At 38.2% G+C, this 21620-nt stretch overlaps 1 protein-coding gene across 2 annotated transcripts in view; it reads left to right on the top strand.

Annotated features, from left to right (window-relative positions):
- Positions 1-21620, top strand: part of LOC122768291 (metabotropic glutamate receptor 4-like) — a 155259-nt gene that overhangs the window by 68341 nt on the left and 65298 nt on the right. For both annotated transcript variants that reach the window (XM_044024178.1, XM_044024177.1), the window contains exon 3: positions 17279-17495. In XM_044024178.1, coding sequence (XP_043880113.1) covers positions 17279-17495 — 217 coding nt within the window. The remainder of the gene's footprint in view (positions 1-17278; positions 17496-21620) is intronic.

Here is a 21620-nt window from a genome sequence, read left to right as displayed (position 1 = left end):
TCAACAGGAAGTCGGCCATTTAGATTTTTGGCGTCCAATTTGCACCCTATAATTATGGTCAAACATGCTTCAGTGTTTCTGTTTCTACAGACATCAGAGTGAAGAGAAATCACTCCAAAATAGAGAGAACTTTATCAGATACAATTTACTGACAATCATGCAAGCTCGTTTTGCTACGCACAGGTCAACAATGCAACATGATAACAAAATGTCAATTTATATATGTTTTGAAGAAGTAAAAAAAAATGGTTCATTAGGAAACTGATGGGAAAAATGAGTCTATGATCGGTTGCTAGGTAACTGAGGATCATCTCTGCATTAATGTTTGCGAGTATGAAAACTTCAACACTGTAGTGTTTACAAATAATAAATCAGAACACAAACACATTTATGTTTGTATTTCCAACACAAAAAAAGTATTTTCATAATTCATTTCTAAATTTGGTTGTTTTTTGGGGTACAGACGGTGGTGAAGTGGCTAGCACTGTTGCCTCACAGCAAGATCCAGTTCCAAAAACATGTAGAGATTAACACTCTAAGCTGACTGTAGGTGTGAATGTGAGAGTTAATGGTTGTTCGTCTCTGTGTTGGACTGGCAACATGTCCATGTCCGTGTCCTCTGCCATTCGCCCACTGTCAGCTGTGATTGTCTCCAGCTCCCAGCGGAGGATGTGGAGGACAACGTGGTAGACAATTAAAGAATAAATGGTTGTATTTGTGTTAAACAGTATAATATCAAGCTTTATTTACATGGAACATTTGTGCTCCTTATTATCAGTGTTAGCTTCCCGGAAAATCAGAATCAGCTCTGTTTTTTGTTTTTTTTTAACCCTATTAAAAGAAACAAACATACTGTGAAATAAAGTGTGTTTTTGAATTAACCGTCTTCTCACACTGAGACAAGAACAGAAGGGAACATGAACTGACACAGTTTGAAAAGTTTGCTCAGGCTGAACAGAAGACAATGTGCGTCATATTCGATGTGTTAATTACTTGGTGAAATCTGACTTGAAGTGCGATCAAGGGATCTCATTAGAAATGTGCCACACCTTTTCCTGCAGGAAAAGCCGAATTTCATGGGAGAAGCTCCATGCACTGGGACCCCCATTTTATATGACTCACTGTGACCAATGGCATTTTCTCCAGCTGTTGCAATTCACCAGCTTATTCTCGGGGCCAGGGAGACTATCTCACTGACTTGCCAATAAAACGCTCTTGCCACTGGGAAAAGAGCACGAACCATCAATTGGTTTCACCTTATCTACCTTAAACATGCCTCTGCTGACTTCATGCGTCTTCCCATTTCTTTTTCATTGCAGTTTTTAAATTCCTCCTCCTCCTCCTCCTCCTCCTGCATGTTCATAGAATGAAATTAATGAGTTAGTGGAAATACATTTAAAAGCTGATTTTCTTTTTAAACACAGGCATATACAAACAAACCTTATTAGTCAAATTTTAAGGTCTACTAGATGGAGGAACAATTTCTTTTAATGCATCATTCACAGATAAAGGCATAATTAAATGAGCCTCAAATATTGTCACTGTAGTGCAAATTATTTTATAATTTTGTCTTATGTAATAATGCTTGATGATTTAGTGTGCATGCAGTGCACAAAGACTGAATACAATTCTATCTCTGAGAAGAGAGAGGAGGTGAGATAGGTGAGGTAAAACCGATCAGTCGCTGAGTGCTCCTCAAAATCAGGACTCCAAACAATTGTTGAAATACAGAAAGCCAGTACAGGGAATTTCACTCAAAGAGTCTGATTGAAAGCTCTGGTCAGAGAGGCTGAAGCAATCAAAGGACTTGTGTATTTCAAGTCCAAGGAGGTCGTGTTGAGAGCATGATAAATCCAGCATCCTGATCCACCATTCAAAGGCAGCTGCTTTCTATCATCGGTGTTGCTCACTGTTGTTCTGCTCTGAAATGTTGTCTTTCCACGTGACTGTTCACCACTTGTACACTTGGTTAGTTTGGCACACTGTGGTGCCAATGATCAACTATTATGAGTAAAGAATGCAAGAACAAATAACCGCAAATATTTGTTAAGATTATATTGGTGACATAGTGGTGTAGTGGTTAGTGTTGGAGACTATGAACATGTTGCACATGTGAATGGTGGCTTAACTCGGTATGTTGCAAGATTCATACATTCTGACTCAATGAGAGCACAGATGTCTGCCAGGGTCTGCGGCATAATTCGCCCGTGTCCATGACAGTGCGTGTGCAGCCTATAAAGACGCCTGTAAGTGCCCTCACGCGTTCTTGTTTTGGTTGAAGACCACAACAACAGCGACGATGGCGATGAGAGGGAGTCCACTCATACCCTGACTCATACCCACACTTCAGCTGCGATTGGCTCCATCTCATTCTATGAAACCTCAAGGATGTTAACACAGATATCAGACGATGTGTACATGTAAGTATTCACAGAGTTGTAGCCGTGGTTGATTTGTTAGCTCAGTAACTTTGCGCATAAGGCTGCCAAACTGCTAAAATAGCTGTAAAACAAGCATAGCTGCCTGCTTTTTGCTAAATTATTAATTTAACCACTATAACTCAGATACTTGGTTACTGAATAAATCTGGGGGTGAGTTTTTCTAGCTTGCAGTTTCAAGTTCTGTCACTTTTCATAAACCTTTTTACCTTCAAGCCATAAACAAGGTAAAGGATTGTAGCTCTAAAATTTTAAACGTCTGTTCAAATTGCTTGGTGTGTTTGTTTTGTAGAAGAGGAGGAGGAGGAGACCTATGTGGATACATTAGTTCCTAAGAAAACAAAGAAAAAAACTTGAATGATGAATGCTGCAAGGATCCTAACTCAAAAACAAGCTGAGCTAACATCTATGCCAGCCTGGCTTATGGCCATGTACTTAAGATTCTCTTAAGTACACACGTAATAACTTATGTTGTTATGTGTGTTCCAAAGTGTGTTTTGACCATTCGTAGAAAAAAAGTGTAGTACATGTGTGTTTGTACTTGTATTTGTTACCTCTTTAGGACATTTTTTTTGCCATAAACACTTACCTTGTCAAGACTAATAATCCTCATGCAGTCCAAAACCTGGTCCTTAGGAGGCAGAACAAAATTTATTTTTAAGTTTATGGGCTAGTTTAGGGTTTAAGGCAAGAAAGATATCACATAATGCAGGTGTGTATGTATATATATATATATATATATATATATATATATATATATATATATATATATATATATATATACATAGTATATATATATAGTCACACTGCTGTGCCTGAGTAAGTCATTTTCTCTTCTCTTCTTCCTCTGCAGCATTGTGAGAGTTTTAAAGCATGGTCCCTACTCTAGAGATAAAGAAAAACAATTAACCACTGTTAGTGGTTTTCTCTGTAAATACAAATATTACTTTGTGTACAAGCAGGCAATGTTACATTACAATTAGCCCCCAAAAAATTGGTGAGTGCAGGTTCAGTCTGTCATTTCAAGCAGCACTTTGTAACATTTGCTGACTGTGCTGTTGCCTCCATGAAAGAAAGTGTTTTTTTTTTTTGTTTTTATTACTTCTAAAAACTTTTGAAACCTTTTAACTTGCTGCACCTGCTCTTGTAGTTTGAGTGGTTTATTGGGTAATCAGGTTACATACTTCCTGCCCACTCACTAAACTGACTTAGTGCAAGAACAGAGGTTGAAGTGCAGCGCGGGAAACATCTCCTCCGATTACAATCCGAGTAATCATCAACATGATTTTGAAGCTGATATTGAGAGGTGAGAAATTGCACAGTGTTGCTTTAAACAGGACAATATATACATATACAGTAGGTGCTGATATCTGATGTTTATTTTGAAAATGAGATATGACAAAAGGGAATGTGGAACGTTTTTTCCACCTCGTAACACCATGACCCTAATCAGCTAATCATCACTACGCAGGGTTTTTTTTTCCGCCTTCAAGCCTCGACATTACTCATATTAACCGGATCGCTGTCTTCACCCACGTGCACGTTTGAAAATGAAAGAACTCGGCGATAATCAATAATTAATTTGTAGATTCATTAAACAACAAAATGAAAGCATAAGCGGGCACATTCAGTAAAGGCTACTGCAGCTCAATTAATCCAGATCTGACAGTGAGGCCTGATCTTTTAACCAGTGGCTGGACATAATGAGGTTATGAATTGCATTGTGGGAGTTATGTCTCTTGCGGTTTTTCCGACAGGTTCTGCATTAGGATGACAGATAAGTCATATGGATAACTGGGCTGGTGATAACTGTCATGTGGGCACTTAATGAAGATAATTAGCGTTTAGTTTGACAGCTCAGTTAAGTCCGTCCAGTTTTTTCCACTCCCCTCTTAATTTACAAGAGTGATCTTAATAATATGACACAGGATAATGATTGATCGTTAAAGGTGCAAAATGCAAAACTTACCCTTAACATTTCAGAGCAAATGCATCAAATTATTTAGGATTATTTATGATTCTAGGGGGAAAAGTTAGGCTGGGTTGCTGCTGTCGAACGGACACTTTTTACTACTTTCTGCCACTACCAGGCGTCTGATTACTCACCTTTTTTTTTATCAGTGCTTTGAAACAGAACTATTGAACCAGTAATTGTGGCAGGGGGAGGAAACTCTGAGCTTCGAAAGTAAGTAGTGAATAATGTGAAGGTTTTTGTGTGATTTGAATGCAACATATTTATATCCAGGATCCTGCCACATCGTTACGTGACAACAACACACACAGAAGGAAGTGTGATATCATCTTTTACTCCAGGCACTAATCAGCACTCACTGTACGATATATTTGCAAAGTAAATACAGTAAATAAATGGTGCATATTAGACCTTTATGTTGTTATACAGTATGCAGTTAAATATTCTTTATTTTTTCTAAGCGGTGTTTCTAAGATTCCTCCCCCATCTTCTCTTGAGCTTAGCTAAGGTCATGAGCATTATTTTGTACCATATGAACTATAAAAGCAAGAAGAAAGCTTGCAACTCTGACTCCTGGTCTTTTTTTTTAACTTAATTTTCCTCGGCTTTGCTCATTCTATGAATATTGTAAACAAATACAGACCTGCTGCCACCAGCACTTTTCACACTAATTGAAATCATAGGAATAATTGTTATAATTGTGTTTCATATTCAAAGAAGAAAATAATAATACACATAAGCCTTTTGTACTGGAAGCCTCGGCAGCACAAAGTGATGATTACGTTTGAGGGGAGCGGCGGTCAAAGTTGGCTCTGTGAATTTATTAGTTTGCAGTTCTTTCAGTGATGAATAGACAGTTTTTCAAAAGACCATGCACAGAGATGGGGGGGGTGTAGAGGTGGCACCCTCGTCTGCCCTCCATAGTTTTGTTTGAAATTGATTTGGATTGAATACAAAACAAGTCATTTTAGCAGTTAATCTGACATTGGAAATGTTCTGCCTCACAGTATTGTTAATATCACAATTCAATGTTTTTCTTGGAATCACCTACAGACAAAAACCAGGGCAGAGGTCTTGAGACGGCCATTAAACATATGATTTATCACAACAACCTGAAACAGTATACAACAACAGTCACACAGCCCCAAATCATTACAGACTCAAGGACTGTTGTTCTGAGATCCATTGCTATATGAGCTGTTTATTTTACCGCAGTAAGAGATGAGCAGTGTGTGGGGTTTTGAAATGGGTTTAGTTCAGTGTTTCATGTTGTACAAAATCCTATGGAGGACACTGGATAGACAAAAAATGTTTTTTATGTATACGTGTGTGTGTATTATATATTTTTTTTTCATTATCATTTAATTTGTCCTTCAGTTATGCGGCCATGAAAATGTTTCATTCATAACAAGCTCTTAAAAAGAACAATTATATTTGGAAATGGCTGAAATGGCTGAAAGGATAATTTCACCAAAATAGTTTCAGATATTTATTTTCTAATTAATGATTCCAACTGTTTGTAAAATGAAATGGCCAAACAACTCAAATGCCAGTGAATACTACTAAGTACTGTTTATGTGCAATATACAGTCCATATATAATATCCCATGTTCAATCTTTGATTATACTGTAAATAAACAAGTAGAGCAAGATATCACATACAAAGTTGTTTAAGATATTCAGCATTAGGAAATTCGACACACTAGCAAATACATCATAGGTATAAAATTCACAGCTCATTGTTGTAAAAAAAAAACCAAATACCTGCTTTACTTGACTTTACTTGAAGTCAAGTAAAGTCAAAATAGAAAGCGCCACTGAAATAAAAAGTCACGCAAACGAATAAGCCATCGAAACACATTTTGCGAGACAACAATGATGACGTGTCCGTCTCTCTATTGCAGCCTCGTTGCTATTTACCAATTCTTTTTTTATTATTTTTATAAAATTGCTGCGGAAATGTTAAAATCATTGAAGTTCAGCCACAACACATGAAAGCTATTTGTATACATGCTGCACGTCAGTGCATTTATGATTATAGGGAATAAACAGGGAACACCGAGGACACTGTTGTGACATGCTTTTTATGTTTGAAGCAAAGAATAACTGTTTCTTTGGGAGCTGACATTTAAAGCATTAACAAAAGAGAAAATGATACAGAATTTTAAATCAACACTGAAATGGAGCATCTTAGTCAATACATATATATATATATATATATATATATATATATATATATATATATATATATATATATATATATATATCCGTATACATTTATAGATCTATATGTATGGATAGGACCCAAGATTCACTCTAGATACTGTATGTGTGGGGTCAGCGAATGTGACAATTTCGCTCTGTGGTCTTCACGTTTAGAGGGAAAAAAGTATATAATTCAGGGTCACAGCAGTCATCTTAACTCTTCCTGTCAGTTTGTCCCAGTGCAATAACTGTGATGGCTGCGTATTGATGGTGTCTCTGGGTCTTCATGAGGACGTTCTGTGTCCGTCTTATTAAGTGGCATTTTATTGGTTTGTGAGCTTCTGTGTTGTGGCAGGGCTTTTGAGCACACTGCAGGGAGAATAAAGACATGAATTGATGGAGGAATGTTTGTTTTCCTTTCCATTTATTATATGTGTTTGATGATTTATAACAATTGTCCTATTGCTGTATTGCTGTATTTAATGCACGTGTGGCATGTCAACATCGGTGGTGTGTTAGAGGTAATAATTCACAATATCACCATGATCCGTCAGTTAGTGTTTGATTACATTACAATCTGTGATTTTGAAATGAATCAGTGTTCCCCGACATCAGATTGATAATGTCTTAAGATGTTTTGATTTCTTCATTTACCAAGTGGAAGCAGGTTGACACTTAAGCAGCCAAAATTGTTATCAAAATAGCTGACAATTCACTTAAAAGTCAATTATGAATTGATTAGGTTTTAATCACCCTTGGTAGGAAGCAGGTTGCTCAGCAGAAGACTCGCTGTGTGTGAACATGTGCTGCTGTAGCTGTGTTGGTTGTGGTGGCTGCCTAGAAAAATGATGAATATTTGTATACTTACAAGCATACCTCATTAATATCAGATGTAAAACCTATTTCAATGCCTAGGTTTCACATCTGCAACATCTTTTATAAACCATTTTGCCACCTGATTTCTCAATTAATTGACGTCTCCAGTTTCTCCAGCATCACTATAATAAGAGATATGGTCATTTAGGAGGCGGAGGCTATGCACCATTGTGAAGGCGGCAGTGGATCACAAAGTAGAGTCAGTCGTTCGCTAGGTCAGTGGTTCGATCCCTACTTCCTCGCAGCAACAGGCTGTGAATGATTCAAATGGCCTGTGCATGTGAAAGGGTGAAAATGTCTGGATGGCAAGACTGCAAAGCATTCTGAGTTGTTATCAATAGGGCTACAGTAAAAATGCCGTCTGGCACATACTGAAGATAATCACCATTTTTACAAAAACTTCATGACTTTCTTAAATATTCACCTTCACTGATACCTAAACACACTCTGACACCCGCTCGGAGCTATACGGTATATACTATATGTAAGGCCCGACATGTCATTAATCTCGATTGTCACATTTGAAAAAAGGAGTCTCAGTTGGCTGGCTTGACACAAATCTTCTTTGCCTGTTTCCTGCCTCTGTTATTGTGCAGGTGTGTGTGTGTGTATATGATGTTGTGCAGCCAACACTTGATAACCTCAGGGGTTTGAACGACACGCTTCCCCTGGAGCAGCAGGAGGCAAAGCCATGTGAGACTGTGATGGATGGTGTGGGGATGTTTTCAGTGATGGATTGGCAGGACTGGACCAGGCTTGACTGTGACACACTGAGCTGCTGTTGTAACATCCTTTATTGTCAGACTGGATATATATTCTTGACTTGTTACATCAGTAATTACAGGTAGATGGAGCTGATTTTAGTTTTAGGGGGCGAGAGGTCAAATGATGCCCTCTTTGATGAGGACAGAGCTGACCACAGGGGAGATAGAGACCCAGATAGCAGCGAGTTGATCCCTCACATACTCTGCCAAGAGGTCTTTAACAGATGGGGTGGGTGCTGGATTTTGCTGTGGAGTTACTATGTTTAGCAGACGAAGATTGCTTCAAAGAACCTTGGAACATCTTCGAAGTTTGCACTTTCAGCATGCATCGCCTCACCTTGCATCAGTGCAGTTCACCATTTTATTTGCTCTGGCTGCGGTCAGAGTCAGCCCAAGGCTGCACGTTTAGATCTATATTTAGATATCTACATAGTGTTGAGCTTTAGTCATTTGCTTTTATTTTGTAGTTGAAGATTTGCTCATTTAGTGCATATTTACACATCTTTTGTAAGTTTTAAAAACCAAAGTCATTTAACTGGTTTACTTCTTCAGTTTCACCACACTTTGTGCTTCACTTTGAATACGCAAAATGCAAATGAATACTAGGCCACGTTTGTGATTTTGCTGCGCGGCCACTAATGTTAAAGTGACACTGGTTTGGTGTAAATAATACAACTGTAACCCTGAATCATGCTATGTAGCGTTCTCAGGGCTGTGGGTGATACGCGGGTTACAATTCACATACTGACATCTAGGGACAGTTCCAACGTTCTCCTTTTATTCAAACATGTGTATCGCACAACACGCACACTCCGTCCAATAAATCTCTCCGCACCTGACAACACTATTTATATACACACATAGATATATATCAGTTTACTAGTCAAGATATTAGATATTTAATATGTTCTAATCTGCACCGCACATTATTAACTATATATAACAAACTTAAATATAAACTTAATTTACAATCATGTGCAACTCAAAAGGGCCATCGTAAATTGATAAATACAAAAAATATAAACCATAACCAAGGTTACACAACTATACTTGATGCAAATTATAGTGTTCCATTTATATCAATAATTGTCAAGAACTGACTGCTTGAAGGGTGTTGGAGTCGGCCCCTTGGAGCTTAATCAATAATAAAAACAATCATAATTTGAAGTTCTCACGGCTTCATTCTCACACTGACTGTGGCATTACCTGTTAGCTGTGGGCAGCAGACAGCACTGAACAAACAGCTGGTGAAGATACAGGCGCATCATGAGAGTAAATATTGGTTTACTTCTGCTGCGTGGTCACAAATTCCGCATCATGCGATGTTGACTGCCAGCAGCTGTTCCCTAACAAGTTCACCGTGTCAACTCAAAAAGATGATATGTGTTCACAGCTTGTTTTCACTGCTCCCAAGCAGCCAAAACCTCAGGTTTCGCAGGTTCTAGGAAATATGAGGTTAATTTTTGTGGGAAGTAAAACACCTGTAGGCACCAGGAACCTTTGCAAGTACAATTTTAAAATGTTAGCAGTTTATAGAAAAAAGAAAGTGGCCCTTTTCCTCTTCTGCAGGGAAGGTAGGATGTGCTCAACATTCTTAATTTCCACCCAGACTAACAACTGCACTCACACTTAGAGGCAGTGACATTAATAACTGTAGATGGATGGATGGATTGATAGATAGATAGATAGATAGATAGATAGATAGATAGATAGATAGATAGATAGATAGATTATTGTGATTAAGCAGCTCATTCATGGCTGTTCTTTTTTGAAGAAGTTCCTCAACTTTTTCAGAGAAGTTCTATGATACAGAGAAATTATAAGAAAGGATTGCTTCAAAATAAAATGTTCTGCTCAGTAACAATCAAAGGTCATTTGTATATCATCAGTTCCAGACTGAATCAAAGGGATGACCACTGGCGGAGCTAATCCGAGCATGCAGGGCACAAATATGGTGCAGAAATTAATATCTGGAAAGTCTTTCAACAGAAAACAGACATGAATTAAAAACAAGCACAATGAAACACCCACACAACTCAGTGTACGGCTACATTTCAACTACTTTATGTTTTTCCCCTGTGTGATTCTCAGCTTCATTTTTGCATTTGATTACACTTCAGCAGTGCCAGAGTGGAGCCTGTATTCAGCCCGAGAGTTTCATGCCCAAGTCCACTTGTGGTAGAGGAAATTGAATTAATGCAGGAAGAGTAGCATGTAGCGTTTGTTACATTTTAACATGAATTGGCTGACTATATGCAAACATGTAATCAATAAACCATCAGTCAAAGTAAAGAAATAAGTCACTTCTTCACTATCATCTTTTCTGTTGGGCTGCCTTTGTCTCACTGGTCTCTGTCTCTATCTCTGTCCCGTCTCTCAGCAGCAAACTCATCTGTATTGAATGGCATAAGAAATTTGTGATATTGGACTTTATAAAAAAAGGTTTTTGACTTGACATTTTGCTTTGCGACGGGTTGACCACATGACATTTGATCAAAATTAGCAGTCTTATCATAGTTTCTCTTTACTTTGACTGTAAACTTCTTGCATTCGGCCGTATCGTCCTCCAACACCCTCTTTTTCTTTAGCCTTGCCTTTTCCACTCCTGCCGGTCTCCTCCTGCCTTCTACCATTGTCTCCTTGTCTAAATTGCCAAGTCACATGACCACTCGTAACTCTGCAGGCCAGGCTATATGGACCGCCCACTTTAATGGTGTTAAAGAGGGGTGTGTGTGTTCCCCTCAGGTGTAAACTTGCATCCTTTTATTTCCATCCCGCTGCTGTGCCGCTGTGCTGCTGTGTCACAGCTATACTATGTGAAATGTCATTATGGTTGTATAATTATATTGCTTCTGACCCAACAGGTAAGAGGCCCACCGGGAATTCTACCAATTCTCCCGATTGGTCACTCCGGGCCAGTGATTCTGCATCCACAGATATTGGTTCATTTGACTAAACAGTAAAGATCCGGTCTTTAATCTTACAATCTGGATTTGTCTATTCATTTTATTCATACATAAATAGCCAGAGGCATACATTTTTGTGGATTTGATTTAAATGTTAAGCTGGAGGTTAAATTGATTCAGTGTTCAACGCTCAAGGTTGCTGTGACCCACAAACACAGTTTTTTTCTCATGACCTCAATGTCTCAAGAAATAATATAAATTGCTTTTAAAGCTCCAGTGTAGAGCGTCGATCGCCCCCTATATGGACTGAGCATTTAACTACTTACTTTTCCCTGAGAAAAAGAGAAAAAGTGAGAGGGAGAAGAAGTAGTGCTATACTGTATTTACTGTACTCTGTATGCTATTTAATGTCAGTGTCACTATTAAATTGTCTGTTCTGGCTTGTAATTTACCATAAATTAGTTTTGGTAAGATTGGGCTTGCACATCTGAAGACAAACCTCTTTAGGCAAAGTTTAGGTAAGTTGATATTCAGGCTTCATCAATTCAAGAAGGCAAGAGAGGGAGTCTCCAGTCTTTGGTTCTCCAGAGTGATCTGCATGATTGACGCAGGGTCAGTCTCTGTGGAAGACAAAGCCGGATGAGCTCAATTTTATAGGCTTTTGCCGTTTCCTCTCAATTCAACTGAAAGCCAAAGTATTAAAGGTCACATTTGAGAGATGGAAATATTATGAAAAGGTCTGGAGCCTGCTCAGAGATTTCATTGCTGGCCCTCTTGGGGCAGAACATTTGATGGTGGCCAGTGGGACCTCACCTCACTGCATGGCTGCTGAAATTACACGGCCTTATCTGGACTCTCAATCCACAGTTTTAGCTTAATTAACTCTTGACCTTAAATCATTGTGTTGTGCATCAAAATCAACACAAACACGGGAGATTGGAGGCAAAGCCATTGAGACATACAAGAAAATAATAGAGATAATGAAATAATTTCCACTGCAATACAGGCCTTTATATAACAATGGATATGTCCTAGTCATAGCCAAAAGTCCCCATTGTGTTCAGGGCTGTGTAGTTGTTTGCTCTCAAAACAGTGAGAATCTGTTTTGTTATGTCATTATGCAGGAATTGGTTTTCTATTCAGGAGGCCTAGCTATTTACTGCTTCACTTACCCTGACAGTAACAAAGTGAAACTTTAATCTCTCCTCAGTGTCAACAGCAGCTGATAGCAATTAAGGAGAAAGTCTGGATCCCAAAGTGAAGTGTTTGACTCCTAGAGTTCAACGCCAGCCCTTGCTGCAAAATTTAAACTACTTCACTTTTTGTTGGCAACCATTGCCCAGACCCAGATTTATTTGCATGCCCTAAATTGCATTTAGAAACCACAAAACGTCGATTAAGTAATTGTGTGTGTGTCTCTTGTTTCAGTCTGTGCAAAAGTTGGAAACTTTACAGCTGTTTTCAGTGCAGACTCTTTGCTTAGTATAACCGTTATTCTTGTGATATAAGCAAATGTGGTATAGTAGTTGAAAACATTCTAAATTAAACTAACTATGATAACTATTATTATCGACAGAATAACTGCACATGCTGTATTTATTACATGAGCCTGAATGGATATGAATATGAAGCAAACATTAGCCAGTAGGATTTCCATGCTCAGCCATTTTTAGGGTTTACAGAGACAGGGGGTGTCAGAGGTCAGAAGAGAATGACCAGACTGGTTCAAGATCACAGAAAGGCAGAAATCAGTGACTCCAATAACCACTTGTTACAACTAAGGTGTTCAGATAATCATCTCTGAAAGAGATTACTGCAGTAAAGGATCTCACTAGGGTCCTAAGAAACTAAACTAGACTAGACTAGTGCCCCATTCATAGTTATTTGATAGTTTATACAGAACAGTGAGGTGCTTTATCCAGTGAGGATAAAGCGGTAGACAATGGATAGATGTTTGCGGTGGTATCGCAATATTCACTGTAAGGGGAGCTCTGTATAGAAAAAGCCAGGATATGAATCTACGTATAAAAAAAAGACAAGGGATAGAAGGACCAGTTTCTTATAAAAGGGAACGTTGCCTTGACTTTATTGTCGCTGCTCATGTTTGTGAATTAGAATGAATGAATTACACAGTTAGCCTGCTCTTACACATCTCTCCTCTAATATGAATGATGCAGTAGCAGAAAAGTGGAGGCATTATCTGTGCCTAATTATAGTGAGTACAGTGCCATTTTATCCATTGACACTGAGGTATAATGCAGCCTATTGCTGTGTTGCAGCCAAAACACAAAGCATCTGCTTTGTATATATATACAATTGTTTTGTTGTTGTGTTTAAAAAAAAAAAGGCTTTCACATTTTACATAGTACACGATTCAGATATATTGTTATATTGAACATAAAGAGGCATTGGTCACACGTCAAATTAAAGACATAATATGTGATATTTCTGTAATAAAAATTATGAGAAAGGTATACCGATTTTTTTGAGTAATGAACTTACGTTAGGCAGAATTAGTCAATCCATAGCAATCTGTATTTATATTGAAGGTGATGGATTTACATTTTTTGGTTGCCTTTTAATGACGTCAACTGCTTTGTTTTACATATAGGGTGTGCCTTTGAAAATCCCCATATATACTTTAAAGAGCTCTAAATGCTCCAGTGTACTCAATAAAACAATAGGAGTCTAGAGTGTGAGGCCACACATTCACTGGTCCTGAAAATATTTCATATAAAAGCCCTGATGTTACAAAAAAAAAGAAGAATGGAAATGGGAAACAAAAATGCCAGAGTGATTTCACTCTGGCATGAAAAGTGTACAGAAAGTGTTTTTTGTGACACATGCAACAGAAAAAGCCACCAAACGGCTGAGATTCATCTGCTCTTGAGGTGTGTAATCATGCTCTTTAGATCTGTTCCTGCACAGCAAACAGGATGTGTTTTCTGCTAAGACAGATAAAGGCGACAGCAACACTGAGCTAGTAAAGGGAGACGGCTCCAAACAGGTTGGACAATGACTGGAAATACAAAACATTTCAGAGGTGAATTGTATACTGCTCACAAAACCCGGTCGTTCAGCAGTTTAAGAGGATAAATTGGATTGATAATGCTGCTTGGCAGAGTCAGATGAACAATGCAACGTATGATTCTTGTTGCTTTGTTTCTATTCCAGAGGCTCAAATAGAGAATAAAACAGCAACCATGACAAAAATCACTAGGATATTTTTTATTCTTTTGGCATCTCCCTCTCAAGGGTCACCACAGTGGATCAGTGATCCACATATTGGATTTGGAAGAGATTTTTTACACCGAATGACCTTCCTGACTCAACCCTCCAATTTATCCAGGCTTGGGACTTACACTAGGAGTACAGGATGTTGCCTCCCTGTGGCTGCGGTCCAATTAACCCAATCAATGGGGAATAATAGGGATTGGGTAGGTTGCTCAGAGATACCTTAGCCCTTGACCTGTTGGGATACAAACTAGCCCACATCTGGATACAAGCCAAGTTTCCTTTCAACCACTAAATGTTGTCGTTTTAGCTTTAAACACAATAGAAAAGCATGAACTCTTAAACATGTTTAAGTGTATTACTAGTAATAAATTTGTTCTGAAGATTATCTGTAATATCTAAAATGATATAAAATGACCACTTAATCCTTTTGTTTATGAATGTATGTAATCATATGAATGACTCTTGAAAAAATAGTTTGGCTTCACTTGTGTAATGCTGAAAGATGGTGAAATTATACCTATAAGTAGTGAGGATAAGTATATACCCATCTATGTTTTCCATAATGCAAATTGAATACGAAGCAGATGTTCTGTATTTGGACTGCATAGGTCGCAAGAATCCGTCAGGTGCATCTGACAGGTGCAGATATAGTCAGCTATTTTTTTTCTTTTTTTTTTTTAAATATACCAGCATACAGTAATTTGTACAGGCAAAAATACTTCACCGACACCTTCACCCACTCAACATTATCATCATGAAGTCAGTCCTTGTCTCAACTCAAAATAAAATAAAATAAATAGTAGTTGCAATAAATGAAATGATTTTTTTTTTTTTTAAGCTGAGGCTTTATTTCCTAGGTTGATGCTAAGGCATTTGAAAATTTGTCCAAATAAATCTTTTGAATTAGGAATCAAATATGTCATAGTTAGAAATCAGTCTGTGGCGATAAACCCAGATGAAAATGATGCATACAATCTACTTTAAATATCGTGGGGAAAGACTGATTTAGTCTAAAGTGGTTTATGTGATAATGTAACTTCATATAACTTTCACACAAGCAGAGACAAGATTTTTTTAAAAACAAACAGTGAAATTGATGTGATGCAGTATGGCATGATTCACACTGGTCTGTGTTTGTTACTTTCATTTGCATGTGTAAAAGCATTTTTTTTCCCCCTAAAATTTCCCCCAAATGTCTTTCCACTGCATTCAAAAACTTTGCTTCTAAAGACTAAAAGCATCAATAGTGGCTGATAATCATACGTTCTTGAAATATTATGGTCCAGACAGAACATTTTCACATTTCTCACAGTAAACAGCAACTTATCACCTTCAGACAAACTGACAGATTGTCAGACTGACTCAGCGTTACATGAATCTGCTATTTTCAGCCCCGATCTGTACCTGATAATAGTCACAACAATCAAACAGCTTTGCTCTCTGCCGAGTCTTTGGCAGCAGGCACATTGGATCTCATAGCCGAGAAAGTTGCATGCCAAGAAAAGGATCACACTTTCAGCTATGATTTACTTTCTCTTCAAATCCCCTCCCCCTTCCTGTCTGCACTTTGGCTCATCTTAGATGCAGGACACATAACAGGATGCTCAACACCTTAATCCACGCACCATGTCGTGCATACTCATGAGGTATCAGATTTTCTGCAGGGCACCTTTGCTGTTTTCTGTCAATATATAAAAAAGGCACTGATTATTTGGTGCAATGCAGGACTAATTTTCCTGTGCGACGGGCAGCGGTACGGCAAGGAATACATCTGACAGTTCTTAATTAGTGAAACCACTGTAATAAAACACAGCAAATTCAATTACTGAGACCCCTTATGTGGTATTACACTAAAGCTTTTACAGCAACGTTGTTAGAAATGTCGCCAACTCTGCCGTAAATTGCATTGAAAATGCTTAACATTTCTACAAGAACATCTTTAGTTGAATTAAATGTGTACAGTATGCCTCTGTGCTGGTGACAAACATAGCCGGAGACATTATGTTTGAAGGTTGTCTGTGCATGGTTGTTTATATTTGTATGTCACATGTGTAAAAGGGTTGCTGATCTGCCCAATGCAGGGTGTAGCCTGTCTATTGCCCAATGTCAGCAGGGATTGGCTGCAGCTCCCCCCTGTGGATGGATGGATGGTTGGATGGATGTCTCCATTAGGCTCAATGCTTGTTACATAGCCATGAAGGCATTTATACATATGACTGTCAACTATAACCCTGTTAGCAACATTTCACATTGGAACCTAAGCACAGTAACAACTAACACACCTACACAAATCACTGGTTCATACATTTTCTTTTTAATCATTGTTTAGCTCACTTTTGGCTAGCCCTTTTTTTCTTTTCTTGTGTTTAAAAAAATCGATGTAATATTCTCTCGGCGATCTGTCACTGAGAACCTCAGTGTAGCTCCTTAGTGCTGTTTCATTTAGAAAGGGATTGCCTTGAAGTCAAATGTTTGATGTCAAGTGGTAGCTGGATGTTATTGGGTGAGTGTGTGTGTGTGTGTGTGTGTCCCAGCCTACAGGTCTGTGATAATGAAATGCTGCATGTTACAAAGACACCTAGAGGTAGAATGGTGCTGTGATTAGAATCATGTTTCACTCAGTGCACTGTCCCACATTTTGATGAGAAACCGGAAAACATGACGACAATCGTCATCGAAAAGGCAGACTGTGTATTATTACAAGGAAACACGTCTACCTTGTGTATATATATATATATACATATATGTACATATATATATATATATATATATATATATATATTGCTTCATCATTTGTCTTCACTTACCTTAAACATTAATTTTCATTACAAGGCAGCTCTTGGAAACTAATAAAAATATTACCCATTCACTCCTGTGCAGATACCCCAGGTGAGCTACGCCTCCACAGCTCCAGAGCTCAGTGACAACACCCGCTACGACTTCTTCTCCCGGGTGGTTCCTCCAGACACCTACCAGGCCCAGGCCATGGTGGACATTGTCAAGGCCATGCGCTGGAACTATGTCTCCACAGTGGCCTCTGAGGGAAACTACGGAGAGAGTGGCGTCGATGCCTTCATTCAGAAGTCTCGGGAGGATGGTGAGTACACTTGGCCTCATATATCTTTTCAACTGGTGCGTGGGAAGATGCAAACACACAGCACCATAGAAAATCTGTGAAGCTTGGAAATATGCAATCAAAAATCAATCAGTGGGGTCAAATGTTGCATTTGATTTCAGAACATCCAGTACAGACAGCAATGAATGGAAGGGAGACATTTCGCTTTACCTTTGTGGAATAGTCCGAGATTTTAATGTTTTTTGAGTACAGCTACACTCAACGATATGATCAGGGGTTTAAAAATACAGAAACCCAAAATCTGTTTTTTTTGGGGATATTGTTGGGACAGTGTGTGCATATTAATACTTTTAATAACACATTTCTCCACTTTCTCTGACAGTGACTGACAGTGAGTCTCAGTTGTCAATCGCCCTGTTATTATGGCATCATACCACTAAATAAAACCAACTGTATCAGAGACATGAAGACTTGGACAGAACTACTACTTAATGACAGAAAATCATCTTTAGAAAAAGTAGTAGTTTGACGTTTTATTTTCACCAATTTTCTCGAATCATGGATGGCACTTTTAATTATGTTATTTCTTAAAAAAAAATGCATCCAATATTTAAAATAATTGCTATTTTGTCAGAACTTGTTAGAGCTAATGTTAGAGCGGGCTAGTCAATTCACTCAAGTGAAACCTTGGTAGCTTGAATGAAGAGTGAGGCCCTGTTAAGATGTGAGGGGCTTTGAAGTTCCATTCAATTACATGAAAATCAAACTACAGAATGAACAGACTTACAGTATATGTGTAATGTGAAGGCGCTGTTAGGAGAGGTGAGCCCTCTGAGGGGTTTCTTTGAAGTGAGAACCCAACACAGTATTGATTTAAACCCAAACACCCCTTCCACATGGTTGCCTGTGACCTTTGATACTCCCACCCGCTTACACCTCCGTCAGAACATTGCTGCAAGGTTCCCTTCATCTCTCTCACTATCTTAACTAAAGCAAGTCAAGATTTGCTTTGATATCTAGATGCATCTGATGGTCATGCAGCATTCATAGGTCTATAACATAATACAACTGTCACTTGAAGTCATTTAGGTAGACTTTGTTGTGGGTCTGTACTGGATTTCAGAGGAAAAAGGGGGAAAATAACAGTCGAGGTCATGGTGATAAACAAATTTAGCGTGATAAACTACAGGGGCCACACGGTTGGTATAATGGTTAGCACTCTTGCCTTTGCAGCAAAAAGACCCGGGTCTGAGACCCAGTGTGGGTTTTCTCCAATTATGGGTATTAGGTAAATTGGACTCTCTAAAGTGACCATGATTTAATGGTTGTTTGTCGCTATGTGGCCATTCGATGGACTGGGGTGTACCCCTGCCCATCGCCCTATGTCAGCTGAGATTGACACAGCGCCCCCCTCATGTGGAGGATAAAGCATTAGAAGATGGATGGATGGAAACTGTCTCTACATCAGATAATATCATTCAATCCATTAACTATGCTCATTATAATTTGGGGAGCTGGAGCCAATCCCAGCTGATGTTGGGTGAATGGCATGTGGCACAAACAACCATTCCACATATTTACACCGATGGTCAATTTAGAGCCTTCAATTAACCTGACCCCAGTCTGCATGTGTTTGGACTGTGGGGAGAAGCTGGATTGCCAGGAGAAACCTCACACAGTAACAGACACACAAACATGAAAAGGTCCCAGGCGAATTGGAAACCCTCTTGCTGTGAGGAACACTGTTAACCACTATGCCACTGTGCTGCCCCATGAAATATAGAAACACAGAAATTCTCATTTCAGGTTTACTCTCTTGGATCCTCTTTCCCTCTCACGCTTTCACTCTCATCGAAGAAACAGAAAGAGTTCCTAAAGAGTATGAGTGTTTTGGTTGACTTAATCGAAGTGAAATTAAAGGTACCCTGGTAATGTCTTCAGTTTGATGTGTGCCCAGACAGAATGAGAACTTGGCTGTGGTAGTTCATCAATTATGTCCGTCACTATGTGAACACTAAATCTCCCAGGCACAAATCAGAGACAGCTGAGGGAAGGAAAGTAAGTCATTCTGGGTAAAACGTGTCAGGCATTTTATCGCAGCTGAAGAATCAGGAAGTGCAAGTGTTTGCAAACAGTTTTTAAGGTTTCCAGATACATACTGATTCAATGTGGACCTATTTAAGGAGGTGTTTGAGAATGGCGCTGTTATTTGACATGTTTGTAAGAAAACTGAAAACAACCTTACATTCTATTAAATACCACGTTCACTCGTGGTATTTAAAGAGAAGAGATTTTGAGTCCATTCAAATGCACAGATGATGTTTTATATAATCTCTAAATAAATAATCTTTAAATCTACACCCACAGTGGTGAGAGAGATGGTAAAGGGCAGCGTAAACACATGTCTCCTCAACGTGATGCTGGGAAAAGCCACAGACTGAAATGTGTCAGTTTATCTGATAAAGTGTTAAACACCGCTTGAGCATCAAGGCTATTATTTCTCTGTGAATGATGGGAAAAACATCAATAGTCACTTCATCTATACTCACCCTATCAATCAATTGATTGTTTGGTCAGTTCTAGATTACAGTTAGAGCTGAAAGCAGTTGGCTAATTGCTTGATGGAATTTTACAAACGTGGCAAACATTTTGATTTTTATTGTTTTAGCTTTACATAAATGACACTTATTCAGATTCTGATTGTGATAGTGAATTGACAAAAATATGAAAATAGGTTCATACTGTACATCATCATTAAATCAAGGTTTATGGTGTTTAGTAGTATCCGACTAAACTGTAATTTAAAAAAAAAGCTGAATTCAAATTTAAAGAATTTTTGAAACATAATTTCAGGGAGAAATTACAGATACACTGTGCCTACAAAACAAATATAGACCATATAGTTCAACTTCAGAGAAGCTGTTAGAGCTGTTAGAATAATTAATAAGGCTTGGTACAAATCCGTTTTAAGGTCCACTTTAAAAAAAAATATATATATATTCTAGATATTGTGAGAATAAAAACTAAAAATTATTTATCAGTAACGTTCACTATTCCTCTTCTTGGGATGTTCAAAGTGAGAAGTTTCTCATCTCACATTTACTGAACCACTAACCCTAACCCATACACAGTGATGGATGAAGAAATAATTTTTCTGTGTACGAGGTATCTCAGAAAACATCAAATGGGTATGTAAATGTAGCCCAGAACTTAGGACACAGCAGTGTAGCTGACTTTAAACACTAACTAGAAAATTCCGTGGCAAAATTTTGATCATGATTTTTCCAAAACTCCAAAGCAGACTTTTACCATTTTTAAAGGTGACATTGAATGCTTGTATCGCACTTATATGTTATGGAGGTCTACTTACATATATTAACTTGCTTTCATGGTTAAAATATCTCCACACTGACGTTCTCGTCAGCCGCGATGTTTCAGACCAAAATCACACCCCCAGAACGTGGACTGTATTGTGATTGGCCAGCCAATGAGAGCTTTCCCACTGTCCTGTGTCCTGTCCAGTGTTTCACTCTAGCACTCATCTACGCATGCAATACACACTCATTAAAATCAGATAGAAAATCAATAAAATCAGAAAACATAAAAAACTTAGGTGAGAAATGTCCCAAGTCTTGTGACCTGATTAAAGGTTCAATCACGTCATGTTAAAGTATGTTGTCCACAAAATCACTGAAATGTAATAGTTTAGACGACATTCTAAACTATGACTTTTTTGTCACATTTTGGAAGACATACTAAACTATGACATTTTGGTGACTTTTTGGATGACATACTAAACTATGACATTTTGGGCACATTTTCAAAGACATACTAAACTATGACATTTTTGTCAAATTTTAGACGACATACTAACCTATGACTTTTTTGTCAAATTTTGGACGACATACTAACCTATGACTTTTTTGTGAACTATTGGACGACATACTAACCTATGACATTTTTGACAAATGTTGGACGACATACTAACCTATGACATTTTTGTAAACTTTTGAACGACATACTAACCTATGACTTTTTTTAAAAATTTTGGACAACATACTAACCTATGACTTTTTGGACAAATTTTGGACGACATACTGACCTATGACGCTTTTGGACAAATTCTGGATCTATTATACTAACCTA

Source organism: Solea senegalensis, linkage group LG4 (assembly GCF_019176455.1).
Source record: "Solea senegalensis isolate Sse05_10M linkage group LG4, IFAPA_SoseM_1, whole genome shotgun sequence".
NCBI lineage: Eukaryota > Metazoa > Chordata > Actinopteri > Pleuronectiformes > Soleidae > Solea > Solea senegalensis.
The sequence above is the reverse complement of the archived record's forward strand: the minus strand, read 5'-3'. Positions and strand labels throughout refer to the sequence as shown.